This window comes from Camponotus floridanus, unplaced genomic scaffold, assembly GCF_003227725.1.
Source record: "Camponotus floridanus strain SB8 unplaced genomic scaffold, Cflo_v7.5 scaffold200, whole genome shotgun sequence".
Classification (NCBI taxonomy): Eukaryota; Metazoa; Arthropoda; class Insecta; order Hymenoptera; family Formicidae; genus Camponotus; species Camponotus floridanus.
In genome coordinates, this window is record NW_020229327.1 from 129648 (window position 1) to 154829 (window position 25182).

The 25182-nt window shown below is 38.1% G+C and overlaps 3 protein-coding genes across 6 annotated transcripts; 2 read left to right on the forward strand and 1 right to left on the reverse strand.

Annotated features, from left to right (window-relative positions):
- The first annotated feature begins 426 nt into the window (after nt 1-426).
- Nucleotides 427-5640, forward strand: LOC105252436 (merlin). Of its 4 annotated transcripts, XM_011259787.3 has the most exons (9): nt 429-863; nt 932-1061; nt 1155-1360; nt 2129-2356; nt 2485-2694; nt 2797-2903; nt 3813-3942; nt 4617-4955; nt 5082-5459. In XM_011259787.3, exons 1-9 carry the CDS (start codon nt 777-779, stop codon nt 5457-5459), a joined length of 1815 nt encoding a protein of 604 aa, XP_011258089.1. In that variant the 5' UTR covers nt 429-776. The 4 variants fall into 4 exon arrangements, with proteins under 4 accessions (XP_011258088.1, XP_011258089.1, XP_011258090.1 ...); XM_011259786.3 differs by having other exon boundaries at nt 427-863; nt 2485-2903; nt 5082-5640; XM_011259788.3 differs by lacking the exon at nt 429-863 and having other exon boundaries at nt 1160-1360; nt 5082-5638.
- A 2893-nt stretch (nt 5641-8533) lies between these two features.
- LOC105252435 (peroxisome assembly protein 12) lies at nt 8534-10787 on the reverse strand. Its single transcript, XM_011259785.3, has 6 exons — nt 10248-10787; nt 9746-9854; nt 9396-9592; nt 8909-9277; nt 8720-8805; nt 8534-8645 (listed from the first exon to the last, which is right to left on the reverse strand). The coding sequence occupies exons 1-6, from the start codon at nt 10365-10367 to the stop codon at nt 8534-8536; spliced, it is 993 nt and encodes a 330-aa protein (XP_011258087.1). The 5' UTR covers nt 10368-10787.
- Nucleotides 10788-22668: 11881 nt separating this feature from the next.
- LOC112637799 (histone-lysine N-methyltransferase SETMAR-like) lies at nt 22669-23535 on the forward strand. The gene has a single exon (XM_025408348.1). The coding sequence runs from the start codon at nt 22669-22671 to the stop codon at nt 23533-23535; it is 867 nt and encodes a 288-aa protein (XP_025264133.1).
- Nucleotides 23536-25182: the final 1647 nt, after the last annotated feature.

A 25182-nucleotide genomic window follows, 5' to 3' on the forward strand; every position in this document is an offset into this window, starting at 1 on the left:
TATGCATAAAAGTATAAAGGTGAGATAATAAAGAAATGAATATTTTATTAAATATTTTATGGTTTATGTAAAATTGAGAAATGATTTCAAGCCTCATAACTCGAAAAGTACTCAATGAAAAAACACTTTAATATAGTGTTTTGGAAAGCTCTTGAAACAAGCTATAAGAATGTGTAATAAAAAATAGGGGGTTCCATTTAAAAAATTCGAACTGATTTTTATGTGACCTTGACGGTGCTGTTCAAGATCATACTGATATTGCTACATAACGCGTTATTTGAAACCCTACAACTTTTGTCTGAAACATTTGTTTCTAAAATGCATAATTTTAAAAAAATTTATAGGTTTCCATACTTTTTTCTCACCCTGTATATGTATTATATACGCATACGTGTATTATATACGCATATGTGTATTATACGAAAATATCAAATATGCGATCATGTATGAAATTAGCGAGTCAGACAGGACGTGAACACGCGCGCGAGAAGGAATGTCGGACATTTGAACGAACTGTCATTGTGATTTTAGACATCGCGTAATCTCGCAATTACGTCCGCGATCGTGAGGGACGGGAGGGGACACGCGTCTCAAGAGCTAGAGATATGTAAGGTTATTCGATTTTCTCGAACTAATCGCGTTCCTGAACAGACGGAATCCAGAGGGGGAAAAAAATGTCGTTGCCGCGTCGAAATGTTATTCGAAATCGGCGCGAGCTCTGAACCATCGGCAGCACGTCCTTTGACGATGCCGAGCGAAAGAAACGAAAAGTGAAGATGTCACCGTTTCGCAGGAAAAAGTCGGGAAGGTCCTTCCCCGTGAAGGTCTGCACCCTGGACGCGGAGCTCGAATTCAATCTGGAGGTAGCGATGTTTGTCACTTCGCAAATTTGTTCTCGCAAATCTGTTGACGCAATTTTTCTGTGCTGCAGTGGAGATCGACTGGCAGGGACCTGTTCGACCTGGTGTGCCGTACGATAGGATTGAGGGAAACGTGGTACTTCGGGCTCCAGTACGAAGACTCGAAGGGTTTTATCTCTTGGCTAAAATTAGATAAGAAAGGTGTTTGTAAACGATTGTTATTTTTGTTCGACACGCTCGGTTTTAGATGACGTCTTGAGGGTGTTTGTTATAATGACACTGAGCTGGTTACAGTACAGGATCAGGGCATTTCCCAGCAACCAACAACACCGTTCATGTTCCTGGCGAAATTTTATCCTGAGGACGTGGCCGAAGAACTCGTGCAAGAGGTCACTCAACATTTGTTCTTCTTACAAGTGAAGCAGGCTATACTATCTATGGACATTTATTGCCCACCCGAAGCTTCCGTGTTGCTTGCTTCCTATGCTGTCCAAGCAAAGGTATCTTATTATTATCTAAACGATCAACCGTCTAACAATTTGTAAGTAAAACTGTTCATCTGTAATTTATAAATTTCCAGTTTAGGACAGAAACGTTTGCGTTAATTTCTAAATATAATTTAACAGTGCACTTTTTTATATGCGTATCTCTACATATTAAATAAATTTAATTTTTTAAACAGTTAATCTTTAACAACAATGATGATTGTAATATTTGCTCCTTAAGCTCGCTTCTTTATTGTTTATTTATAAATATATTTTATAAATATATTTTATTTGAAATATAATAGGATATAAATGTATACTTTAAATCATAAACTTGTGTTCTAGAATTTTATATACAGGAGATATTCAAGATAAGATAAAGAACATGAATTATAATCTAATATTTGTATGTATGATATTTTTTTCAGTATACTTAAAATATACTGCAAAAATCTAAATCTATTTTGAGAGTATACTTGTTAGGTTGTATGCATTTTGGATCAAAATCAATTTCTTCGAGATTATCAGTTGCTTAGAGATGGATCAAATCCAAAACTTGTAGCGTACCTATATTAAGTAGGATTCTATTTATAAAACAGACATTACAGTTAAAGACCCACTTTATTGCTGGATTTTGTAAATATTGTGCATTAATTATGTTATTAGTAAAATTTGAATATATTAGAAAAATTAATTTTATAAAATGAATAATTAAAACAAATTGTCATAAGTTATGTGTGTGATAAAAAGATTTTGATGGCTAATTTTTATTTTAATTTTCAGTATGGAGATTACGATGAAGTTTTATATCGTCCTGGAATGCTTGCCAGCGAAGATTTGCTTCCGCAGAGAGTCATAGATCAATATCAAATGACACCAGAAATGTGGGAAGATAGGATAAAGATTTGGTATGCCGATCATCGTGGCATGTCTCGAGACGAAGCAGAAATGGAATATCTTAAGATTACTCAAGATCTCGATATGTATGGTGTAAACTATTTTCCTATTAGTGTAAGTGCCAAGACATCAGTTAATAAATTTTGCATAGATTATTTTTACCTCAGGTTCCAAATTTACATTACTTACATTATTATTAGAAAAGTTTGATCCATTTTCAACATAAGCCTTTTGCCTTGTAGAATAAGAAGGAAACGGATCTTTGGCTTGGAGTAACAGCACTGGGACTCAATATCTATGAAAAGGAAAATAAACTAGCTCCGAAGACTACGTTCCAATGGTCGGAAATCCGTCACATTAGCTTCGACGACAAGAAGTTTGTAATCAAAACCGTGGAGAAAACATCACCAAACTTCGTGTTCTTCTCGCAGAAAGTTCGCATGAATAAATTGGTAAAGAAACAGTCAGATGTTGCCAGCTGGGTGAAGAATTTGATAGCTTTAGGGTTGGATGAACATAATAGTGACAAAGCTGCTCACATATTATTTGTTAAGATCCTGGACCTGTGTATTGGCAACCACGATTTGTACATGAGGAGGCGCAAACCGGACTCCATGGAGGTTCAACAGATGAAGGCACAGGCCAAGGAAGAAAAATCCAGGCAAGTAAATATATGTTTTTTTATAAAAATAGTTTGTTTTGTTGTGAGAAATATTTTTCGTGTCTATTTCTGAAATGTTTGTTAATTTATAATCTCTATTATTCAAGTTTTTTAATTAATGTGAAATTTAACAAATGTCATCTGATTACATGCTTTATAAAATAATGATAAAACTCCTGTATTTTCCATAGGTGGATATTTTAATTGCTTAATAGAAAAATTAAATTATTTTTATCTTTAAAATTAGAATTATAAATAATAATAATCATAAATAATGGATATAAGAAAAGTAGAAAAATAAATCTAATTTATTTATTTATTTTTTGTTATCTAATTTATTTATTCATTTATAGTGATATGTGGTAGCAATTTCTTTGATAATTACCAAAACTTTGCTTTGAGTAAATGCTATGTGCAAATTTTAATATGCTGTGCAAATTAAAATAGTTTAATAAGTGTCTGAACGTATTATATAAATATAGATTGAATAATTATTATTCTCGTTTCTAGCTCGGGAAAAGAATTTATTAAAATGCAGCTTTTGTAATCTTGCTCATGCTCAGCTATTACTATATTTCTAACAAAATATGCACTTCTTTTTTTTTTGGTCACTTTTATAGGAAGCAATATTTAGGCATGTGTGTTTTCAACATGTATTTTTATATATGTATATATTAAGGTTAGTAAATAATTATTTATACAATACTCACACATACACATATACATATTTTAATATAACATAATCTAAAAATTTCACACAATAGAACTCTTTTGCTTTCTTTGCCGAATCTTTAGATATAAATAATATGTATTTTACACATGTACGTAAAGAGAGAGAGAGAGAGAGTATATAAATACATATATACATTTACTTAAAATTTCTTTATAAATGATTATGATATTATATAGGAGACAAATTGAGAGAAATAAATTAGCACGAGAAAAACAATTGAGAGAAGCAGCAGAGAGGGAAAAGGCTGCAATGGAGCATCGACTTTTACAGTACCAGGAGGAAATACGACTTGCAAATGAAGCTCTTGTAAGATATGATTTTAGATATATACATATACAGGGTGTCTCAAAAGTCCCGGACCGGTCGAATATTTCATAAACTATGCACTTTAGAAAGAAATGTTTCAAACAAAAGTTGTATAGCTTGAAGGGGGTCATCAAATAGTGGCAATGATTTGACATGGAAGAGTCATTTGAAAGTCACATGAAGATCACCGTCAATTTCTTAAATGGAATTCCTTATTTTTTATTACATATTCGTGTAGCTTATCTCGAGAGCTTTCCAAAACACTATAATAAAGTATTTCTTCATTGAGTACTTTTTGAGTTATGAGGCTTGAAATCATTTCTTAATTTTACATGAACCATAAAATATCTAGTAAATATTCATTTTTCGATTATCTTACTTTAATAATTTTATGTACAAAATAATGAGAGGAATCAATTAGTGTAAAGAAAACACATAGTTGTTTTAAAAAAAATATGTAATTGTTAATTGCAAATTACATATTTTTTTCTTAAAAACAACTATGTTTTTTCTTTACACCAATTGATTCCTCTCATTATTTATGAAATATTCGACCGGTCCGGGACTTTTGGGACACCCTGTATAAGACATAATAAAGACTAACAATTATAAACATTAAATAAAAATATAAACTATATCTTATAAATAAAGTTGATATTGTGTTTTTTTTGTAGAGAAGATCGGAAGAGACAGCAGATCTTTTAGCTGAGAAAAGTCGCGTAGCTGAAGAAGAAGCGATGCTTTTAAGTCAAAAAGCATTGGAAGCCGAACAAGAGATTACGCGCATACGGCTAAATAATATGAAGACTGAAGAAGAGAAGGTTCACTTAGAACGAAAGACTAGAGAAGCTGAATTATTAACGGAAAGATTAGTCCAGGAATCGGAACGCAGAGCTGCTGAGGCAGAAAGGTTAAAGGATGAGCTGTTACGCGCAAGAGTCGCCGAGAAAGAAGCTAAAGAAAAGCTGTTAGAGTTTCTCAGTAGAAATGCCTATATACCCACTACCATAACTGTAAGTATAGCTTCAATATTTATTTAAAAACAAAATGATATATAGAAAGAATATATTTGATCATTTATACACTTAGTTATATATGTTACATAAGTTTGATTTATGAATCATTTAACTTGTCGATAGCCTGTGCCAAATCTATTTCCCTCGACGCAAGTACTTCCATCAGATCTACAGGCGGATCTTCAAACTCTGCAATTGGATGCAGAACCTCTGCCACCTGATTTAACATCTTATGATCTTATTGGTGATGGAGATGTCGATCAACTTTCGTTAGAAATTGAAAAAGAAAGGACTGAATATTGGGAGAAAAGTAAAAACTTACAGGAACAGCTGCGAGACTTACGTACTGAAATTGAAGTTTTAAAGGTCGGTGAGAAGCAGTGTGAATTAGATCAATTGCACGAGGAGCAAGTTCGACTTGGTGAAAATAAGTACAGTACGCTAAAAAAGGTGAAATCCGGATCCACTAAAGCTAGAGTCGCTTTTTTTGAAGAATTATAGTTTTTAAAAAACAGATGTTGATAGACATCCATTGAATGTATGATGCTAGTAATTGAATTTTTTTTAAATGATCATATATAATATTCAAAAATATGCTATATCACAAAGTGTTTCATCATCATTGCATTGAATTATACTACCACATTTTTCAATGAATTTAAAATGTTTAACAAATATTTAGCGAAAATTTTTTATTAATACAAAAATTGTAAATATTGAACTTACATTATAAATAATTCACACAATACAAAACATTCCAATAAACATATGAATGAAAAAAAATATTGAACGCGAATAGAAATCCAAACCAGCTATTGTTTTTTCCCACCAAACCATTTGTGCATTAATTCTTGATTGTTCTAGTCATTTATATGTATCCATAATGACGTTGTATTTTGGTTTTGTTCATTTTAAGTGTTACAACAGTAAATTTTATTTAAAACTATTTCAGTTTAGTATAAAAATGGAACACTCTGTATATATAACATATGTACATTTTATATTATTATGATGACAAAATATTAGATAAAGCATCCCACACTTAATAGAAAATTGCTTTGCGTCGAATTGACTAAATTTTTTATATGTTCTAAGACATTCTGATCAAAACTCTCAATGAGCATAACTCTTGAAAATGAAAAATTTTGGCGTTATTGACCTTAGAACATATGCAAATTTACATATATTACATATATACATGTAAACATTTCATATACTTTGTAAGTGTAAGAAAACCTTTCCTGTATCATTATATGTATTGCATATGTATGAAAATAATGTCAATAATGTTGAAAAAGCCCATTGAGACTTTCTTGATAAGAATGTCTTAAACTAAAATATATCAAAAATTCAGCCAATTTGACGGAAAGCCATTTCCATTAAATTAGTGCAGGATTCTTTACATGTATATAAATATTCAGTTGATTTGCATATATGAATGTACTGCATGTTAACAAACGAATCAAAATAAATTTGCTATTTTCATATTTCATATTAAAAACAAATTCATATATACACATATATATTTTATTATGTATTATAGATTCCAATAGATGTGAATGTTTTGATATCTCTATGCTTACATATATTAGGCCTAGTTATTAACATTGATTACCAGATAATCATAAGTGTCTGACACACAAATTTCCATTTATGGTTTATCAGTCATGTATGACTGACAAGTTAGTTCATTTTTGGTGTCTCATTTCCTATATTATTAATAATCTCTCTATTTATATGAGCTTTTGCATTCAAATTGCTCTAGTTATATGACAAAATTAGATAAATATATATAGTTAAGTATCTTTTTGCAAGACTAAACATGTTAAATTTATAACTTACATTTGACAAGACACACAACTATATAAAATATCAAATATAGAGTAATAGAAATGACTATTTATTTTTTATGAAAGTATAGCTTTTATTTTCAAATTATTATAAGTTTATCTATAAGGATTAAGTCAATTAGAAAAGCTCGACAAAAACTGTCATAATTATATGTTTACATATTTAACTTGTAAAAGCAATATAACCATAATTAGATACATTTATTTTATCTTTAAATGAGTATAATTACGAGTAATAATATACAGACTGTACATGAAATGAACAATTTTTTTTTTATAATATTCTAATTATAAATAAAAAATTAAAAATATATGTGTATATATATATATATATATATATATATATATATATATATACACACACACTTGTATGTGCATATATAAGAAATTCTTTTATAGAATATTTTCTTTGTCTTATTACATCCAAGTCAAACCCATATATATGAATCACATTTTATTTGTGATTCATATATATTATTATATATATTAGTGTTATGTTAACTTAAACATTGATATACTCTACTTCCAAAACATTTGCAAAAAATGTCATGTATAATTAAAATTTAAACAAATGTACACTTTAACTGCCCGAGTTAATCAAGTTGTGCCTTGAATCTATCGAGTCATGTATGCAAATCAATAGTTTGAGTATTGTACTATTATTGCATATACACATATTGGATGCAATCAAAAACAATGTGGACCAGTGAAAGAGAATCCAGCTGGATTGTGCATGACATAAGAGAATAAATCGCGCGATATATATATATATATAAAATGTGACATACATTGTTACATCAATTATTGATACCAGTGTATCTATCAGATGGTGGATATTCCTACTATATTTTCGGATATAATATTTATATTAATATTTAAATAAATTTTAAATTGAAACTTATAAAGATATGAGGAGATATTGTCATTTCACTGCACATAAAAACAAAATTATTCAAAGCTACTAGAAGCTATTATGTATTTTTAAGAAAAAAATGTGCCTTACTATGTATTATCTTAGATATTTCAATTTTTTAGATAATGTGATTTGTATAGTCATTCTAAGCATTCTTAATCTTATATTAAATGCTCGATTTTAAAAAGACGCACATTTAAATTATGTATAAATTTTTTGGAATGTTATTCATTATTCTTTGATCCATCATGTTTTATTGTGTCGTTATTTTATTGTAACTGTGCAATAATGATCTAATTTTTTGAAAATGTAAACTATATTACTTTATCGATAATTAAGCTTGTAAAAATTATAGGTACATATATATATATATATATATATATATATATATATATATATATATTTATATGTATATATAATCGAGAGAAATACCTTGCCATTTAATATGTTGCAGTGTCATAGAAAAATAAAATCTATTTTGAGAAAAAAATTAACTCTTCCTTCTATTAATATATGATATAAATATATGATAATTTAATATCACACAAATAATTTTCTAAAATGTTATATTAATTATACATTAGTTATATAATTATAGCCAATTCGTATTTATTTTTCATCTTTATATAATATATTATAATTTTATATATTACAAATAATATAAATTATATATTTTATATATACATACATACATACATACATACATACATACATACATACATACATATATATATATATATATATATATATTATATATATATATATATATATATTATATCTATATATATATATATAATTTATATTTATATATTTTATTCTATATACAGACGTATTAAATCATCTTCTTTGGCAGGATAATGCGTCACCGGACATCTCTTGTTTTTCCGTATTTCCGATAAAATACATTGATAGCAAAAAACATAACTAAAAAATTAAATCAACCTAATTTTTTTTGTTTAAATAAGATAATAAAGATGCATTAGATATTATCCACTTACCCAGATACCATAAGCACTGTATGTATACGATGAGGTTTACGACAAAGCGGGCAAATTCCTTTGTATTGCTGTGCAACATTTGGCACCTATTAGAACAATATATTATTTACGGTAACTTTACAGAAATTATTTATTTGATTTTATATAATGTGATTAATTAACTGATTTATTTATTCCATTTATTTTTACTTTTGGAGGTGGCGGAGCTGGAAGACTCATAATATCCATATTATAATTTTCCTGGGTCCACCATGAGAGGAATTGTAGGAAAAAAGCTCCCAATTCGAGGGATCCAGTGACAATTCTTTGAACTATGTTCCATCCATCACCAATAGTAAATGAATTGTATTTTATCTTTCTTAACAATTCTGTGATAGTAAGAGCAGTGTGTGGATCGGCGTATGTCAATGTAACAGACAGTAATCTTAGCAAAGGTGATGGATATACTGATTTTTCCGATATGTAAAGTATATAATTATATAGTACGAGCGATTCGTATGTTATAAAAAGAATCGAATGTCCTTTAATAATGTATTTACGGAAGAATGTCCGTCCTCTCTATCAAAATATAATATTTAATATTATCAACAAGTATAATATTTAATATTATCACACATATTATTGCATATTTAAAGAGATGATTTTAAAATTTGTGCTTTGTATATTTTAAACTTGCCTCTCTTGATACTTGACCATCTACTTCTTCAAGTTTATATCTCGAACTGATTTGTGCAAGTTTACTTTTTAGATATGGAAATATTACAATTAATATCAATGATAGTGTTTGTTGCTTATGTGATAAATTTCCTTTAAGTTTAGAATCGACTACTGCAACGCGCTTCAAACCATAAAATGTTTCAGAAAATGTTGCAGCTGAAAACAATTATGTAATGAAAAAAAATTTTGTTTTTATAAAAGAGATTATATAAATTGAAGCATAATATTACTAACACTTATTAATATTATTAAATTATTAAATTATTAATAATTGTGTTAATGATAATATATTATTATAAAAATACTTACAATATCTCTTTAGATAATATCGTTGAAGAAATGCATTGAAAATTAAATAGGCCTCATCTGCCCACTCAAGAACATGTCCATATCTCTCAGGATTAAAAGAAACGAGAAACTATAAAATAAAAATTTTATAAAAAATTTATACATACTTCAAGTAGAGCATGAATATAATTCACATGAACAAGATTAAACGATATTTTAACAAGGAATATAAATAACATTATGGCTAATCATCAATAAAAAGCTACATGTGGAATATATATTCGCAGAATATATATATGCTCTATTATATTTCTGAATATTTTTTTAAGGAGATATATATTTGCTATGTATAAAAAATAGATAATTCTGTAACAGATGATAGGTTTATTCTTTTTAACTTAGAACTTTTTGCATTTCTTGTTTTTCCTTTCCAACTTTTATATCTATCTCATTCTACTCCATTCTAGTTCAACTAAGAACAAACCTACTGACTAAAAGAAGCAATTGCGTAAACACAATATACCGAAAGGATCTTTTTAAAGGATGGTTCGAGGATAGACGCGAGCGATTCCTGCGCGACAATTTCAAAGATAGAAGGCCTGATGTATGCGGTTCCAGTCAAATGAGCACCCTTTTCTGCCATCTCTCAAGTTTACATGGGCATGCACGCCGAGACCTGTTCTTAGAATCAACTAGTATTAATCTCGCGCCGTCTAAAATATATTATCTATTGACGATTTCACCATATTTTTCGGAATAAATTATTCTTGAGGTTAATGCGATATTTCCATTCAACATATTCGTCATGCTTTCGTAAAGGTTACAAAGTCCACACATCCGTTCTCTTTACAGCAGATATTTAAAATAAATAAGAATAAGTGTAATGGTAATGCCGTGGCTCTCGACAAAAATCTGTCAATGCACGTTCTTTTCGTTGTGTAATAAGAAAAATTGAATACTTGGTATCGTAAAGAGAACAATATATTGTTAAAAACGGCATTTTTAAGGTTAGGAAGCTATCTCGTATCAATGGGTCTGTTTTTTATTCCTGCACTGCTGCACTAGTGCAATAAGTTAGAAAGAGACAAACATACTTTCTTTCACTCTAACTAATTGCACTAGTGCAGCAGTGCAGGAATAAAAAACAAACCTATCGGGTCTGTTCTTTTCAGCTACACTGCTACACTAGTGCAATAAGTTAGAAAGAGACAAACATACTTTTTTTCACTCTAACTAATTGCACTAGTGCAAGAGTGCAGCTGAAAAGAACAGACCCAATGGGTCTGTTCTTTTCAGCTGCACTGCTGCACTAGTGCAATAAGTTAGAAAGAGACAAACATACTTTCTTTCACTCTAAAGGTGCAATTTCATTGACGCTAAAAAGTAGCATCAACCATTGGTTAAACAATGAAACAACTACTTACATCTTTGTTCAACCAATGGTTGACGCTACTTTTTAGCGTCAATGAAAAGGCTGCTTAATTGCACTAGTGCAGCAGTGCAGCTGAAAAGAACAGACCTATTAAGGTACCTTTTCATGTGTCGCTCATCGCTCGTTTTGAGCGATAAAAAAGTCACGTGACTAGATTGTCGCTAGCGACTAACTATTGAGCATGAAAAGAGCTCCAGCACCGATTTAGACCGGTATTCATAGTCCGATCTTATATTTAAGATTGTCTTAAGTCTGGTCCGAGGTTGACTTAAGATCTCATTCAACCAATCAAACAGCTGCGTAGCATTTCAAGCTCGAACTTAAGACGATCTCAAATATAAGATCGGACTATGAATACCGGCCTTAGAAAGAAAAGTTGCATTAAGACACGCATAGGCCGGTATTCATAGTCCGATCTTATATTTGAGATCGTCTTCAGTTCGAGCTTGAAATGCTACGCAGCTATTTGATTGGTTGATTGAGGTCTCAAGTCAACCTCGGACCAGACTTAAGACGATCTTAAATATAAGATCGGACTATGAATACTGGCCATAGTATAAAATAAATATAAACAATGTTACAAGCAAGAAAATATTATAATTAGATGATTGAGTGCACAAAAATTATAAATGAAAATAATATAAAGCAGAACAATATAAAGAAAAGATTAGCAGTAGCGGCAGTTCTTTATTATTTAGAAGAAAAAAAGAAACAACGATACAAAAAAAAAGTTTTTGGGTTAATCCATTGTTTCAAATAAGAGATAAAAGTGGATTTTATAATGCATTTTTTTTTATATAAAATTTATAAATACAAATATTCTATCTAATACAGGATAAAAATATTTACATTATTATTAAATTATACATTATTATTTAACTATAAAATATTATTATTATAAATATTTAATATTTATTACAAAATTATATACTTACTCTTTGATTCATGATTGATCGATTTGAGTCTTAAAATTTCAAAATTATTGCTCGTGAATGTCGTTTGTAATTGGAAAAATCCAACTACAGAATCCCGTCGCTGGCGACTATGTAACGTCATCATGTCGCTAAAATCTAGCGATAGAGCGATGTATGAAATGGCACCTTTAAGCTAACGCCAGACTATGCGTGATTCATAATTCGCGATTCGTAATTCATGGTTCATAGAGATTCGCTGGACATTCAGGGAGATTCGTTATTCGTCAGTGTAAACTTTCCACACTATTCGTGATTCGCTGTATATCATTCGTAATTCGTAATTCGTCGTTTCTTAGAATCCGTTCTTTTTAGCTGCACTACTGCACTAGTGCAATAAGTTGGAAAGAGACAAACATACTTCCTTTCACTCTAACTAATACTACTAGTACACCCTTAGTTCGCGTTATTTCGATCAGTTCTTTTTATAATATTTATCTTTTGGATTTCATAAACATCTATGTCTCTTATGTCTTCTACAAGTTCAAGCACGCGATTATTTGTCCACCTCTCCATTGTCTCCCTCTTCATTATAATTGATGCAAAACCTATCAAAGAAAAACACGAACTAATTACGCGTAGTGTAGCGCAACACGAATGGATTGATTCGTAACGATTTGTCTCCTTTAAATTTCGTCAAAAAACCGCTTGGTTAGCGAATCAGTACAAATGATGAATCGCGCATGACGAATCGACAAATTTTCCCTCCACATTATTTGCGAAATATACGAATTACTCCTTCTTCTTCTTCTTCTTCTTCCGTTATTGGCACTGGGCAACTCAAGCTTCGCCCATGCTGCTAGATTACTTCATTGAGTTCAGAAGTTCAATAAATAAAGAATATAGTTTAGCTAGCCAATTATTGCATAGACAAATTATATGAGCACTTCAGTCTTTCGAAGGAAGGTCAAGATAGGATTAATCATTTCCCTAACAGCACATGTAGATTCTGAGAATGTTTGAAGAATATCGCAAAAGTAAAATGCATATATTCTCAGAACATTCGAGATACATACTATGATATATTAAGTATATACTAAGAATGCTCTAATGTTCGCTTATTTTAGTTAATAGTAAATACTGAGAATATCTTGTAGTATAATTCATATATGTAATATAAATACTTTTGATAAATGCCGCAATGCACACACTATTTCTCATTTTAATTTCAAATAATCTTTTTAATATTCTGAATCCCAACCAGGAATCCAGAACAACTAAACTACTAAACAAATTTTAAATTAAGTCAGTTTATTATAAATTAAACTGACTAAAAAGAAAAAAAAGGAAACTTTGGAATTCATGTTAGTACCAGTCCTTTATGTTCATTTCACCAAAAATTAAGTACGAGTTTGATAGCACGTATAGCGGCAAAATGAGGAAACACATGCAATATTATAGAATATCCTGAAAATATATGAAAAAGAATATACTAATACTGTGACGACGTCTTTGCGTCGCCACTATAATTATATTCATTTATATTGTTTATATCATTTATATCATTTATCTTGTTTATATTGTTGTATTATATTGTTCATTTATTACAATCCAGTATTGATTTCATAAAATAAAGACTTTAAACGTAACGGTTCCCTGCGTGTAAATTCCTGATCCCGCAACTCGACGCCTCTGGTACCCACCGGCGATTCCGCCTATGAGCTCCCCCACCTAGTCTCACTCCCTCCTCGACGCACGCGAGCGTGGGGACTCTCGAGCCGTATATAAGCCGGCTCGCGCGACAGACCGCTACCTATTCCTCTCCAGTTTCCGACCTGTTCTGAGCCTCTGGGAGTAACCGAGGTACTCTGAATCCTGACCGTTCTCGCCGACGGAGACGGGTGTAATCTCTCCGCCGCCTGGGTTTGCCCGGCATTCGGCTTCCTGACCGTTCTCGCCGACGGAGACGGGTGTGACCTCTCCACCGTCCGGGTTTGCCCGGCATTCGGCTTCCTGACCGTTCTCGCCGACGGAGACGGGTGTAATCTCTCCGCCGCCTGGGTTTGCCCGGCATTCGGCTTCCTGACCGTTCTCGCTGACGGAGACGGGTGTGACCTCTCCGCCGCCTGGGTTTGCCCGGCATTCGGCTTCCTGACCGTTCTCGCCGACGGAGACGGGTGTAATCTCTCCGCCGCCTGGGTTTGCCCGGCATTCGGCTTCCTGACCGTTCTCGCCGACGGAGACGGGTGTGACCTCTCCGCGGCTTGGGTTTGCCCGGCATTCGGCTTCCTGACCGTTCTCGACGACGGAGACGGGTGTGACCTCTCCACCGTCCGGGTTTGCCCGGCATTCGATTTCCGCGCACTACCGCACGGTGAAATCCGCGATCGCGACGCGCTCGCCGTCTGAACCCGCGACCGACCGTCTAGGTGTAATCTTTCGTAGGCTAAGTTAGTTGTACTCTCTCGTAGGATAAGCCGTTTGTAGGATAAGCTATCTGTACACTCCCGTAGACTAAGCTAGTTGTAATGTCTCGTAGGATAAGCCGTTTGTAATCTTTCATAGGCTAAGTTCGTTGTGCTCTCGCGTAGGATAAGATTTAGGATAAACGATTTACAAATAAAAGCTTGTTTGAAATAAAAGAGGACTCGCGAACTTGACTCTCCTACCTACTCCCGAATCTTGGGAATCAGCGAGCCAGTCCGTGGCGATCGGTATAGGCCGTACCGTTACATGGCGCCCGAACCGGGACCGTTTAAGGAAAGTCCAGCTAGCGAAAACTCTCATAACCGCGTGGATTAATACCCTTTCTAAAGAGCAGCTCGAATATCTCCATCGGTACGAAGTGGACACCACGGGCCAGGTGAACCTGCTGAGACGCCGACTGCGCCTATACTTCGCCGCACACCCGACCGACAACCGAGGGACAGCAGCGGTGATATATCAGGGGAGACCGCGACCATGCCGACCTTGAATCCGACGGAACGCATCGAGATCATCAACCAGATCCGGAAATGGGGCCTCCGCTTCGAGGAGGTGGATCCACTTTCATTCCTGGAAAAAGTTGAGAAGCTACGAATCAGTTATGGCCTCGAAGAAGACCACCTACTCTTGGGCCTACCGGAACTGCTAAAGGGGGATACCCTCTTATGGTATCGAAACCATCGCGATACCTGGGAAACTTGGGCCAGTTTCTGCGAGCATTTCCGCAACTACTACCTACCGCCGGGATATCTGAGGCGACTAAAGCGAGAGATCAGCGGGCGCTCCCAAAAACCAGAAGAATCGTTCCGCGAATACTCCAATGCGCTCCTCACCATGATGCGCCGAGCTGGATACTCCGAACGGGAACAACTGGAACAAGTCTATGAGAACATGGATCCAGAACACCAGCTCTATGTCCCGCTCACCAATCAGCTCACCATGAGCGAACTGCTGACCCGGATATTCAAGATTGAGGAAATTAACCATCGCCGACGGGATCGAATTCCAACGGCCGCCAAACCAACAATCGCCACCGTTACCTACAACCGGGAGGAATGCTGCTGGAGATGTAAGCAGCAAGGCCACACGCGGATGGGTTGTAAGCGACCACCAAGAAAATTTTGCTCGCGATGCGGCAAGGACGGTGTCCTGACTCGCGACTGCCACCCGCCGGCGGGAAACGCCCAACGGGCCGGGGACATAGCGGCCGCCTCCCAGCCCAGCCTCGAATAGAATACAGTCCGCGCCCGCACCTCCAAGTACATATCCGGCGCCATCAGTTCGCCGCTCTTATGGATCCCGGGTCCGAAGTCTCGTGCATACAGGAAGAGACAGCACGACTATTCCCCGGAATACCACTAGCTCGAAATCGAGGGGACTACGTCCTCCTAGCTGATAGCACACGGGTAGAGATCATTGGGGTATTGCGCTTGCCCCTCCGATGGCATGGGAGGACCTACTGGCACGATTTCTGCATACTCCCGGGTCTAGCCAGCGCTGTGCTAATTGGTACCGACCTGTGGGCTAAGATGGGATTCGCCTTGCCGCCACCACCGCTGAACCAAACAGGGGCGGTTTCCTGAACCAACACGATCACCGCCCCAGCAATGAAACAGATAAAAAATCGCAGCTCCGGACATTTTTAGCAACCGAATTACCGCTCTTTGAAGCGATTACGGGACGAACCGACCGGGCCGAACATCGCATACGACTCAAACCTGGGCCGCCCATCAAGCAGCGATACCGACCTCCGAAACCCAGCCATGCAAACCGTCATCAACGAAGAGGTAGACCGGATGCTCGCCGAAGGCGTCATTGAACAGCGCCTGGAGTTCACCGGTAGTCATCGTGCGAAAAAAAATGGACAGTATAGATTCTGCATAGACTTTCGCAGACTGAATGCGGTATCAGATAAAGACGCCTATCCCTTGCCATACATCACAGCCACTCTAGACAAGTTACGAGGGGCGCCTGACAACGTTAGATTTGAAGAGTGGCTACTGGCAGATACCGCTGGCCCGAGAGAGTCGACCGGCAACCACCTTCACCGTGCCGGGAAAGAGCCTGTACCAATTCACGGTCATGCCCTTCGGGTTGCACTCGGCCCCGGCAACTTTCAGCGGCTACTAGACGCGGTGATCGGCCCCGACCTCGAGCCTAACGTCCTCGTATACTTGGACGATATCATTATCGCCAGCAGGACGTTCAACGAACACCTGCAACACTTAAGAGAGGTCTTCCGGCGCTTACGTAAGACAAAGCTACGCTTAAACCCGGATAAGTGCCACTTCTGCCGTCCGAGCCGTTACCTAGGACACGTAATCGACCGACAAGGGATATACACGGATCCAGACAAAGATAGCGCCGTCACTAACTGGCCAGAACCCACCACCGTGCGCAAGGTCCGACAGTTCCTGGGGATGGCCTCGTGGTACCGTAGGTTCATCCCAAACTTTTCAACACTGGCTGCGCCGCTCACTGCACTGACCAGGAAACGAATTGGCTGGACATGGGGGGTCCCTGAAGACACTGCTTTCCGACAGCTAAAGGAAGCGTTAATCTCTACATCGATTCTGGCCTGTCCAAACTTCCACAAGCCGTTCCTGCTACAAACCCTACGCCAGTTCACATGGGCTAGGGGCCGTATTAATCCAGCACCAGGCAGAAGGAGAGCGAGTATCGCATACGCCAACCGAACACTCAACGGTGCCGAGCGGAACTATAGCGCAACCGAGTTGGAATGTTTCGCCGTGGTCTGGGGGATCCGGCGAATGCGGGATTACTTAGAAGGGTATCGATTCACCGTAATAACTGACCACCAGTCCCTCAAGTGGTTGCAGCACCTGGAGAATCCGTCCGGTCGTCTGGAGCGTTGGCTCTTCGAACTGCAACAGTTCGATTTTACCATACATTATAGAAGGGGAGGCCAAAATCAAGTGGCTGATGCCCTCTCCCGGGAGCCCTAACTCAACGCAATGCAACACAAGATAGCATACCCATGGTATCAACGCCTCCTCGCGGAGGTAAAGAGCCGACCGGCCAAGTACCCCGTTTACGAGGTACGTAACGACCAGCTATTTCGACATGTTCTGCACGACTTGGACTTTAGCTAAGTATCATCGGCCGAACAATGGAAGCGATGCGTCCCCCGGGGACAGCGACTCGTCATCCTACGCCGGCTACACGACCCAACCGCAGGGCACCTGGGAGTGGCTAAAACGATAGCCCGACTCGCCTGGCTGTACTACTGGCCAGGAATGTTCCGGGAGACAGTCCGGTACGTTCGGAGTTGCCCAAACTGCCTAGTCCATAAAGTACCGCAGCAACGACCCGCAGGAAACTTACACGTTACACCAATGACCGCCCCTTGGCAGCAGGTCTCAGTAGACCTGGTCGGACTTCTGCCACGCTCGGTTCGAGGACATGTCTAGCTCCTGACCGCCCAGGACCGTTTTAGCAAGTGGATAGAGATGGTTTCCCTACGACGCGCCACCGCCACGATACTAGCGAAGGAAATAACCCGCGTCATCTACCGTCATGGATATCCGAACCAACTCATCTCGGACAACGGGACCCAGTTCACCTCTCGCCAGTTCCGCACTTTATTGGCGTCATTCGGGATCCAACATCGCATGTCACCTGTTTACGCGTCGCACTGCAATCCGGTGGAAAGAGCGAACCGTTAAGACCATGATCAGTACATAGGCGACCGGCACCGGGATTGGGACGAGTGCATCGACGTCCTTCAGTTCGCATTGAACACCGCCCGGTACGAGGCAACCGGATACTCCCCGGCTTTTCTGGTCCACGGCCACGAATTGGCACCGCCGCACCTTACCGAGCGACCATCAACCCAAGACCAGGCTCCCCCGGAGTCTTACCGACAGCGTCTGGAGAATGCATACGAAGTAGCCAGGATTCACTTGGCACGAGCATTCCAGAAACAGGAACGCCACTACAATCTGCGGCGACGTGACTGGCGCCCCCGGCTGGGCGACAAGGTATGGAAACGGGAACGGTCTCTGTCGAACCGCGAAGACGCATTTAACGCCAAACTCACCCCTCGATTTTCAGGTCCCATGGAAATACGCCGGATAATATCCCCAGTCATCGTGGACCTACGCGACGAACGCGGAAAATGGCACCGACATATCCACGTCCAGGACCTGAAACCACAACCGAACACACCGAAAAACCCCCGGGCGAACGAAGAACAGAACGCCATTTAATCCGGCAGAAAGTTACCGACCACGCCAAAGTGGCGCCATCTCTGACCAACCAAACGAACTCTGTTCCGAAGAAGCTTCCCTTAGAACTGTGGGACACTCCCGAATCACCGGAAATTCTTCGAATGAACCTCCTCCACTAGCAATACGGCAGGTATATAAGGCCATACAACCCCGTGCGTCGACATAGACAGACGCGAGCTGTACGACCTCTTTGGAGAGCTCAGCTCGAGCTCGGAGTCCGAGCACAGCGGACCAGCGCCGACACCACAGCCCACGGCACCACCGGTGCCACATCCCGCCGCGTCGCCTGCGAACCCGAGCCTTCCCCGACGACCGCCGCGTCCAGGAACGTCGGTCCAACTGTCCGACAGGACTAATCGTCGGAAGGCGATTCTCCTGGCTACCGTCACCGGAGAGAAAGCCGCGCCGTCGTGGAAGGGTCGCCGCCCCCGACCTGCGGCTATCCATTCACCGGCCGCCAAGCCAAACATCGCCAAACCACCAGCAACCCGGCCGCTGATCACCGAGCCGCCTATTACCCGGCCAACAAACATTCGGCCACCGACCGCCAGACCGCCTACTACTCGGCCGACGACTGCTCGGCCAGCGACCACCAAGCTGCCTATTACCCGGCTGACAAACGCTCGGCCACCGACCGCCAGGCCATTCGCCGGACCGTCGACGATCCAACCGCCGACCACCAGGCCACCGACCACCGGAGCCGCAAAGAAAGGGCAACTCATCGCCGGGTTCATTCCGATTTGCCTGGGCGATGGCACCATTGTCGCGGTCCCCGCCGGGTCAGCCATCGTCGAGCGGAGGTACTGAGTACACATCGCATCGGGCTGATGGGTGATACGATTTCATCCCGAGCGATCCAGCGCCTCGGCGAGCCCCCATGAGCGCGGGGTGGTGTGACGACGTCTTTGCATCGCTACTATAATTATATTCATTTATATTGTTTATATGGTTTATATCATTTATCTTGTTTATATTGTTGTATTATATTGTTCATTTATTATAGTCCAGTATTGATTTCATAAAATAAAAACTTTAAACGTAACAGTTCCCTGCGTGTAAATTCCTGACTCCGCAACTCGACGCCTCTGGCATCCACCGGCGATTCCGCCTATGGACTCCCTCACTTAGTCTCATTCCCTCCTCGACGCACGCGAGCGTGGGGATCCTCGAGCCGTATATAAGCCGGCTCGCGCGACAGACCGCTACCTATTCCTCTCCAGCTTCCGACCTGTTCTGAACCGAGATACTCTGAATCCTGACCGTTCTCGCCGAGTGACCTCTCCGCCGTCTGGGTTTGCCCGGCATTCGGCTTCCTGACCGTTCTCGATGACGGAGACGGGTGTGACCTCTCCACCGTCCGGGTTTGCCCGGCATTCGATTTCCGCGCACCGCACAGTGAAATCCGCGATCGCGAGCTCGCCGTCTGAACTTGCGACCGACCGTCTAGGTGTAATCTTTCGTAGACTAAGTTGTACTCTCTCGTAGGATAAACCGTTTGTAGGATAAGCTACCTGTACACTCCCGTAGGCTAAGCTAGTTGTAATCTCTCATAGGATAAGCCGTTTATAATCTTTCGTAGGTTAAGTTCGTTGTGCTTTCGCGTAGGATAAACGATTTACAAATAAAAGCTTGTTTGAAATAAAAGAGGACTCGCGAGCTTGACTCTCCTACCTACTCCCGAATCTTGGGAATCGGCGAGCCAGTCCGTGGCGATCGGGATAGGCCGTACCGTTACAATACGAGATATTCAAAGTATATTCTAAAAATATATGAAAAATAATATACAATAAGGCCGGTATTCATAGCCCGGTCTTATATTTAAGATCATCTTAAGAACTCATTCAACCAATCAAATAGCTACAATGCAGCTATTGACTGGTGGAATGAGTTTTTAAGATGATCTTAAATGTAAGACCGGACTATGAATACCGGCCTAAGAGATATTATGAGATTATTCTCAGTATATTACATCTGTAACGTATATTTACAGTATGAGTATAGAATATTCGAATGATATCATGTGCTGTTAGGGTTTTACGGAAGGTATTGAGAATTGAGCCGAAGCGGAGATTACACGACTCGCAATTATATTTTGGCGCGTTGGTGACGTATAGAGAGCCAATGCCGTCGGCAAATCGCGAGCTCTATACTTGCCGTCATCTCGCGCCTATCGCACCACACCGCTATGCCACTGACGTCCAATAAAGAGCAGCCACCGCGAATTGCCTTAATAAAGAGCCCGCGATAACAATTTTGTCCTCTGAGAATGATCAAAACTGCAAATCATGACAATAAAAACTATAGTCAAAATTCCGTTACTCTCGTGAAAAATCCAGATCTCGAAGGACAAAATCTATGTAAACGTGGTCTCGAAAAGCAAACGTTCTCTTAAAAAAAGTTCTTCGGTTAAAGAAACATGTGCTTTCGTTGCTCGCGATTTTTCGAATTTTTTGTTCCGTTGCTCGTGGAGCGAGCAATTAACCAACTACAGTTGAATGTGAGAAGAATAATTAATTATGATGGTTAGTTTCTTACGACTCCGTCAGTTAAAGCAAGATTATGGACCAAGGGTAAGGAGGAGATGAACCAGGACTTTCCCGAGCAAGTGTGTTAGTTACGTCCGGTGTCTCTCAAGCAATGGACAGGATTATAAAATATGATTGATGTCTTGTTAAGGTGAACTACAAAGACAGGCAGGTCGTCGGATGAGGCCACACCTATGAAGGCTGTAATTCAAATTGTAATGATTAGACCTGATTCTATGTATGGTTGCGATTTCTAATCGACTAAAATTAAGTAAGTAAGTTTATCAAACCATGGTCTTCTCACAAAGGGCGGTAGAGATTAAAATATTGCGCGCCTCTGATTTCAGATTGGGCAAGCAAATACTTCTCGATCACAGTAAGGTATTTTTCCCTTACTATCGAGTAAAAGTCAGTATGGGGAGGAAGATAGTCGATCGTTTCTCTTGAACAGCATCCCTTGCCAGGAAGTCCGCCGTTTCATTATCCAAAATACCTACATGAGAAGGACCCAAACAATGATAATGTCTAAATTCTGCAAAAAGGCTGATCTCAACTTGTTTTTCAATACTAAAATAAGGTATGAAAGATCTTTGTCCAACAAACCGTTGGACAGAGTCTTCACAACACTGCGGGAATCAGTAAATATCGAGGCTTTTTTTATGCCTCTTTCTAAGATGCAATCCATAGTACAAATAATGGCGATACATTCCGCTGAAAAAATTGAAAAGCAGCCATCTAGCTTATATTTCTTCTGTATCGAGATATCAGGAGAGTAATAAATTGCGCTTAAATGCGAGCGAATCAGACTTTGATGCATCTGTGTAGAAGGAGCATCTATCGATAAGATGAAAAATGAGAAAAAAAACAAGCTAAGGGACGGAGCAGCAGTAATATCCACTACATATGGGGGAGGATAGTCAACCTTCGGAACGAAAGTAGAAGTTTAAGAAAATTAATACAACGGAATCCTGGTGAAGGTCGTGATTCTAGATCTATTGGGTTGTCCGGAAAGTTCGTGCGGATTTCTCAATAGATGTCGTTCAAAGGCGAATTTTACAAGTTTATGTCGATGTGATATGTCAAATGCTTTCGTGTTTTGATTAGTGACATTTCAACGCATACTTAGTGATATTAATTATCCCAATAAATTAAAAACTTTTTACTTGACATTAGTTTAGAGATGGAAGGAAATAACGTGTTTTTTCGATGCATAATGCTTTTTTATTTCCGTAAAGGAAAGAACGCGACACAAACTCGAAAAAAAATATGTGCCGTATACGGGGAAGATGCCGTAAGTGATCGCATGTGTCAGAAGTGGTTTGCTAAATTTCGTTCAGGAGAAATGAATATTGAAGATGCTCCTCGCTCTGGTCGGCCAGTCACCACTGATGTCGACCAAATAACAGCTTTAATCGATTCCGAGCGGCAGATCACAGTTCGGGAAATCGCAGCGAGGTTAAACATTGGCAAATCAACTGTTTCCGAACATTTAAACAAGCTCCAGATGGTAAAAAAGCTTGATGTTTGGGTGCCGCACGACTTAACTGAGAAAAATCGTATTGACCGCATTTCCATCAGCGATTTGCTATACAAACGCAACGAATACGATTCATTTTTAAAACGCATCATAACAGGCGACGAAAAGTGGATAATTTATAATAATGTCGAGCGTAAAAGGTCGTGGAGCAAGCGAGGTGAACCGCCATTAACCACTTCGAAGGCAGGCTTACATCCGAAAAAGGTAATGCTCTGCATTTGGTGGAATTGGAAGGGGATAGTATATTATGAGCTACTACCGGACAACGAAACCATCGATTCGGACAAGTACTATTCACAGTTGGATAAATTGAAGATAGAAATCGCCAAAAAGTGTCCGGAATTGATCAATAGGAAAGGCGTCGTTTTTCATCATGATAACGCCAGACCTCATGCAAGTTTGCAGACTCGCCAAAAATTATTGGCGTTTGGCTGGGATGTTTTGCCTCATCCACCGTATTCCCCCGACATTGCACCCTCGGATTTTCATTTATTTCGGTCGCTACAAAACTCAATTAATGGTTTGAACTTTGCTTCTTTGCAACTCCTCAAAAACTACTTGGACAGCTTCTTCGCCGAAAAAACCCAAGACTTCTATGAGAGAGGAATTATGAAATTACCCGAAAGATGGAAAAGTATTGTGCAAAATAATGGTGCATATATCACAGAATGAAATAACTTTTAACAACAAAATTTTTTCATTCGAATTTTGCTTAAAAATCCGCACGGACTTTCCGGACAACCCAATATAATCCCTTGGGAAACGGAAGTCCCGATAAAGGGGAAATCTATTAAAAAGATTAAAACCAGACTCAAAGTGAAAAAAATGCAAACTCTGAAGATTATCAATCAGAATGCTAGGTCTAATAGCATAAGACTTGATTAAGAATTTTTGTGCTAAATAATCCGATCTAAATCGGGCGGGACCAATATCTGATTCCGCGTACACAATATTACATGATATAGATCCTCTGAAGCCAATACAATACTTTAGAGCTCTACGCGACACCCTCTCAAATCGTTCCGTAAAGGCCATCGTAGATGAATTTCCGTAACCATAAGCATAAGACGTAACGTAAGGCTTAGCCAATGAATGAGAATATAGAACAATTCAACCAATCATAGAACATCCATAGATCCATAAGATATTGTCCGTAAACAGTAAACATAAAATATAGGCTGCGGTCGGGAAGACGCTCTGGATGCTTTGAAACATCATTCTATCTTTATTCTGATGGAATGTAGAACAAAGATAGAGCCTGAGCACAAAGATGTCGTAACTGTTTCTGACAAAGTCGTATGCGTAAGTCGGAGTCATTAGGGTCATAGCACATAGCATGGCGTAATGGTCTTAAAAGTCTTAAGACGTAGACGTAAGTCAACGAACAAGTTTTGGCGTATGTCGTAATGTCGTACAACAAATAGACAATACGTGAATTGAAAAAGCATTGAAAGTAAGTAAAAGATTTAATCATTTTTAAGTTTTTATTAATAAAGAATAATATCATAATTATATATAATCATCCTGAAATTAAATAATGCAATTTTTATTCGTTCTTCAAGTATGATAATAGTGAAATGAAAATATCTATTTTGATTACATGATATATAATATTCTAGGTTAGTTGCAATTTGATTACAATTTTGATTACAAGATATATATTTTAGGTTAGCTATAATTTTTCTTTCTTTTTTTTCATATAAAATTGTTTTGTTCTCTTTTTATGTTAATTTACAAATCAGTTTTTTTTAGGTTCTTATTAAGAAAAAATTATCGGACAAAAATGTCAGACCATAAGAGTTACTGTGATTATGTAGATGAATTAAATATTGGTGCTGAAGATGTATTGGAAGATTATAATAGTGAAAGTGTTATTGTTGAAGAAAGAAATGGTGATGATTTCCTTATAGAATTATATAGAGAAAGGCCTTTTCTTTGACAAAAAAAATTCAAATTTTAAGAACATATTAATGAAAGAAAATGCTTGGAAGGAAGTATCAAAAATAATGATTGCAACTAATTGCGGTAATTATTGTATATGGTTGTTTATTGAATTATTTTTAATTATATATGTCTTTATTTGTTCTTGAATTGTTATTACAAGTGATCTTTACACACCACAATATTGTCAAAAACGATGTTGCTCACTACGAGAGCAATACAATCGTGAGAAAAAAAAATAGAAAGTCAATCTAAAAGTGGAAGTGCAGCTCATCCTAATTCTTCTAAATGGTCATTTTATTCTCAATTGTCATTCTTAGATCAAGTCATCAAAAGAAGAAGGTAGTTTATTTGTAGTAAATAAATTAACATAATTTA

Excerpts from the sequence above, each read along its gene's own strand:
- LOC105252436 (XM_011259786.3), top strand. The coding sequence starts at position 777 with ATGTCACCGTTTCGCAGGAAAAAGTCGGGAAGGTCCTTCCCCGTGAAG. Across the intron at positions 1,361-2,128 it reads CCTATGCTGTCCAAGCAAAG|TATGGAGATTACGATGAAGT; the intron begins GTATCTTATTAT and ends TTTAATTTTCAG. Across the intron at positions 4,956-5,081 it reads ATATACCCACTACCATAACT|CCTGTGCCAAATCTATTTCC; the intron begins GTAAGTATAGCT and ends ACTTGTCGATAG.
- LOC105252435 (XM_011259785.3), bottom strand. The coding sequence starts at position 10,367 with ATGGCAGAAAAGGGTGCTCATTTGACTGGAACCGCATACATCAGGCCT. Across the intron at positions 9,278-9,395 it reads ATGGTCAAGTATCAAGAGAG|AGAGGACGGACATTCTTCCG; the intron begins GCAAGTTTAAAA and ends ATATTTTGATAG. Across the intron at positions 8,806-8,908 it reads CAGCTCCGCCACCTCCAAAA|GTGCCAAATGTTGCACAGCA; the intron begins GTAAAAATAAAT and ends TTGTTCTAATAG.
- LOC112637799 (XM_025408348.1), top strand. The coding sequence starts at position 22,669 with ATGAATATTGAAGATGCTCCTCGCTCTGGTCGGCCAGTCACCACTGAT.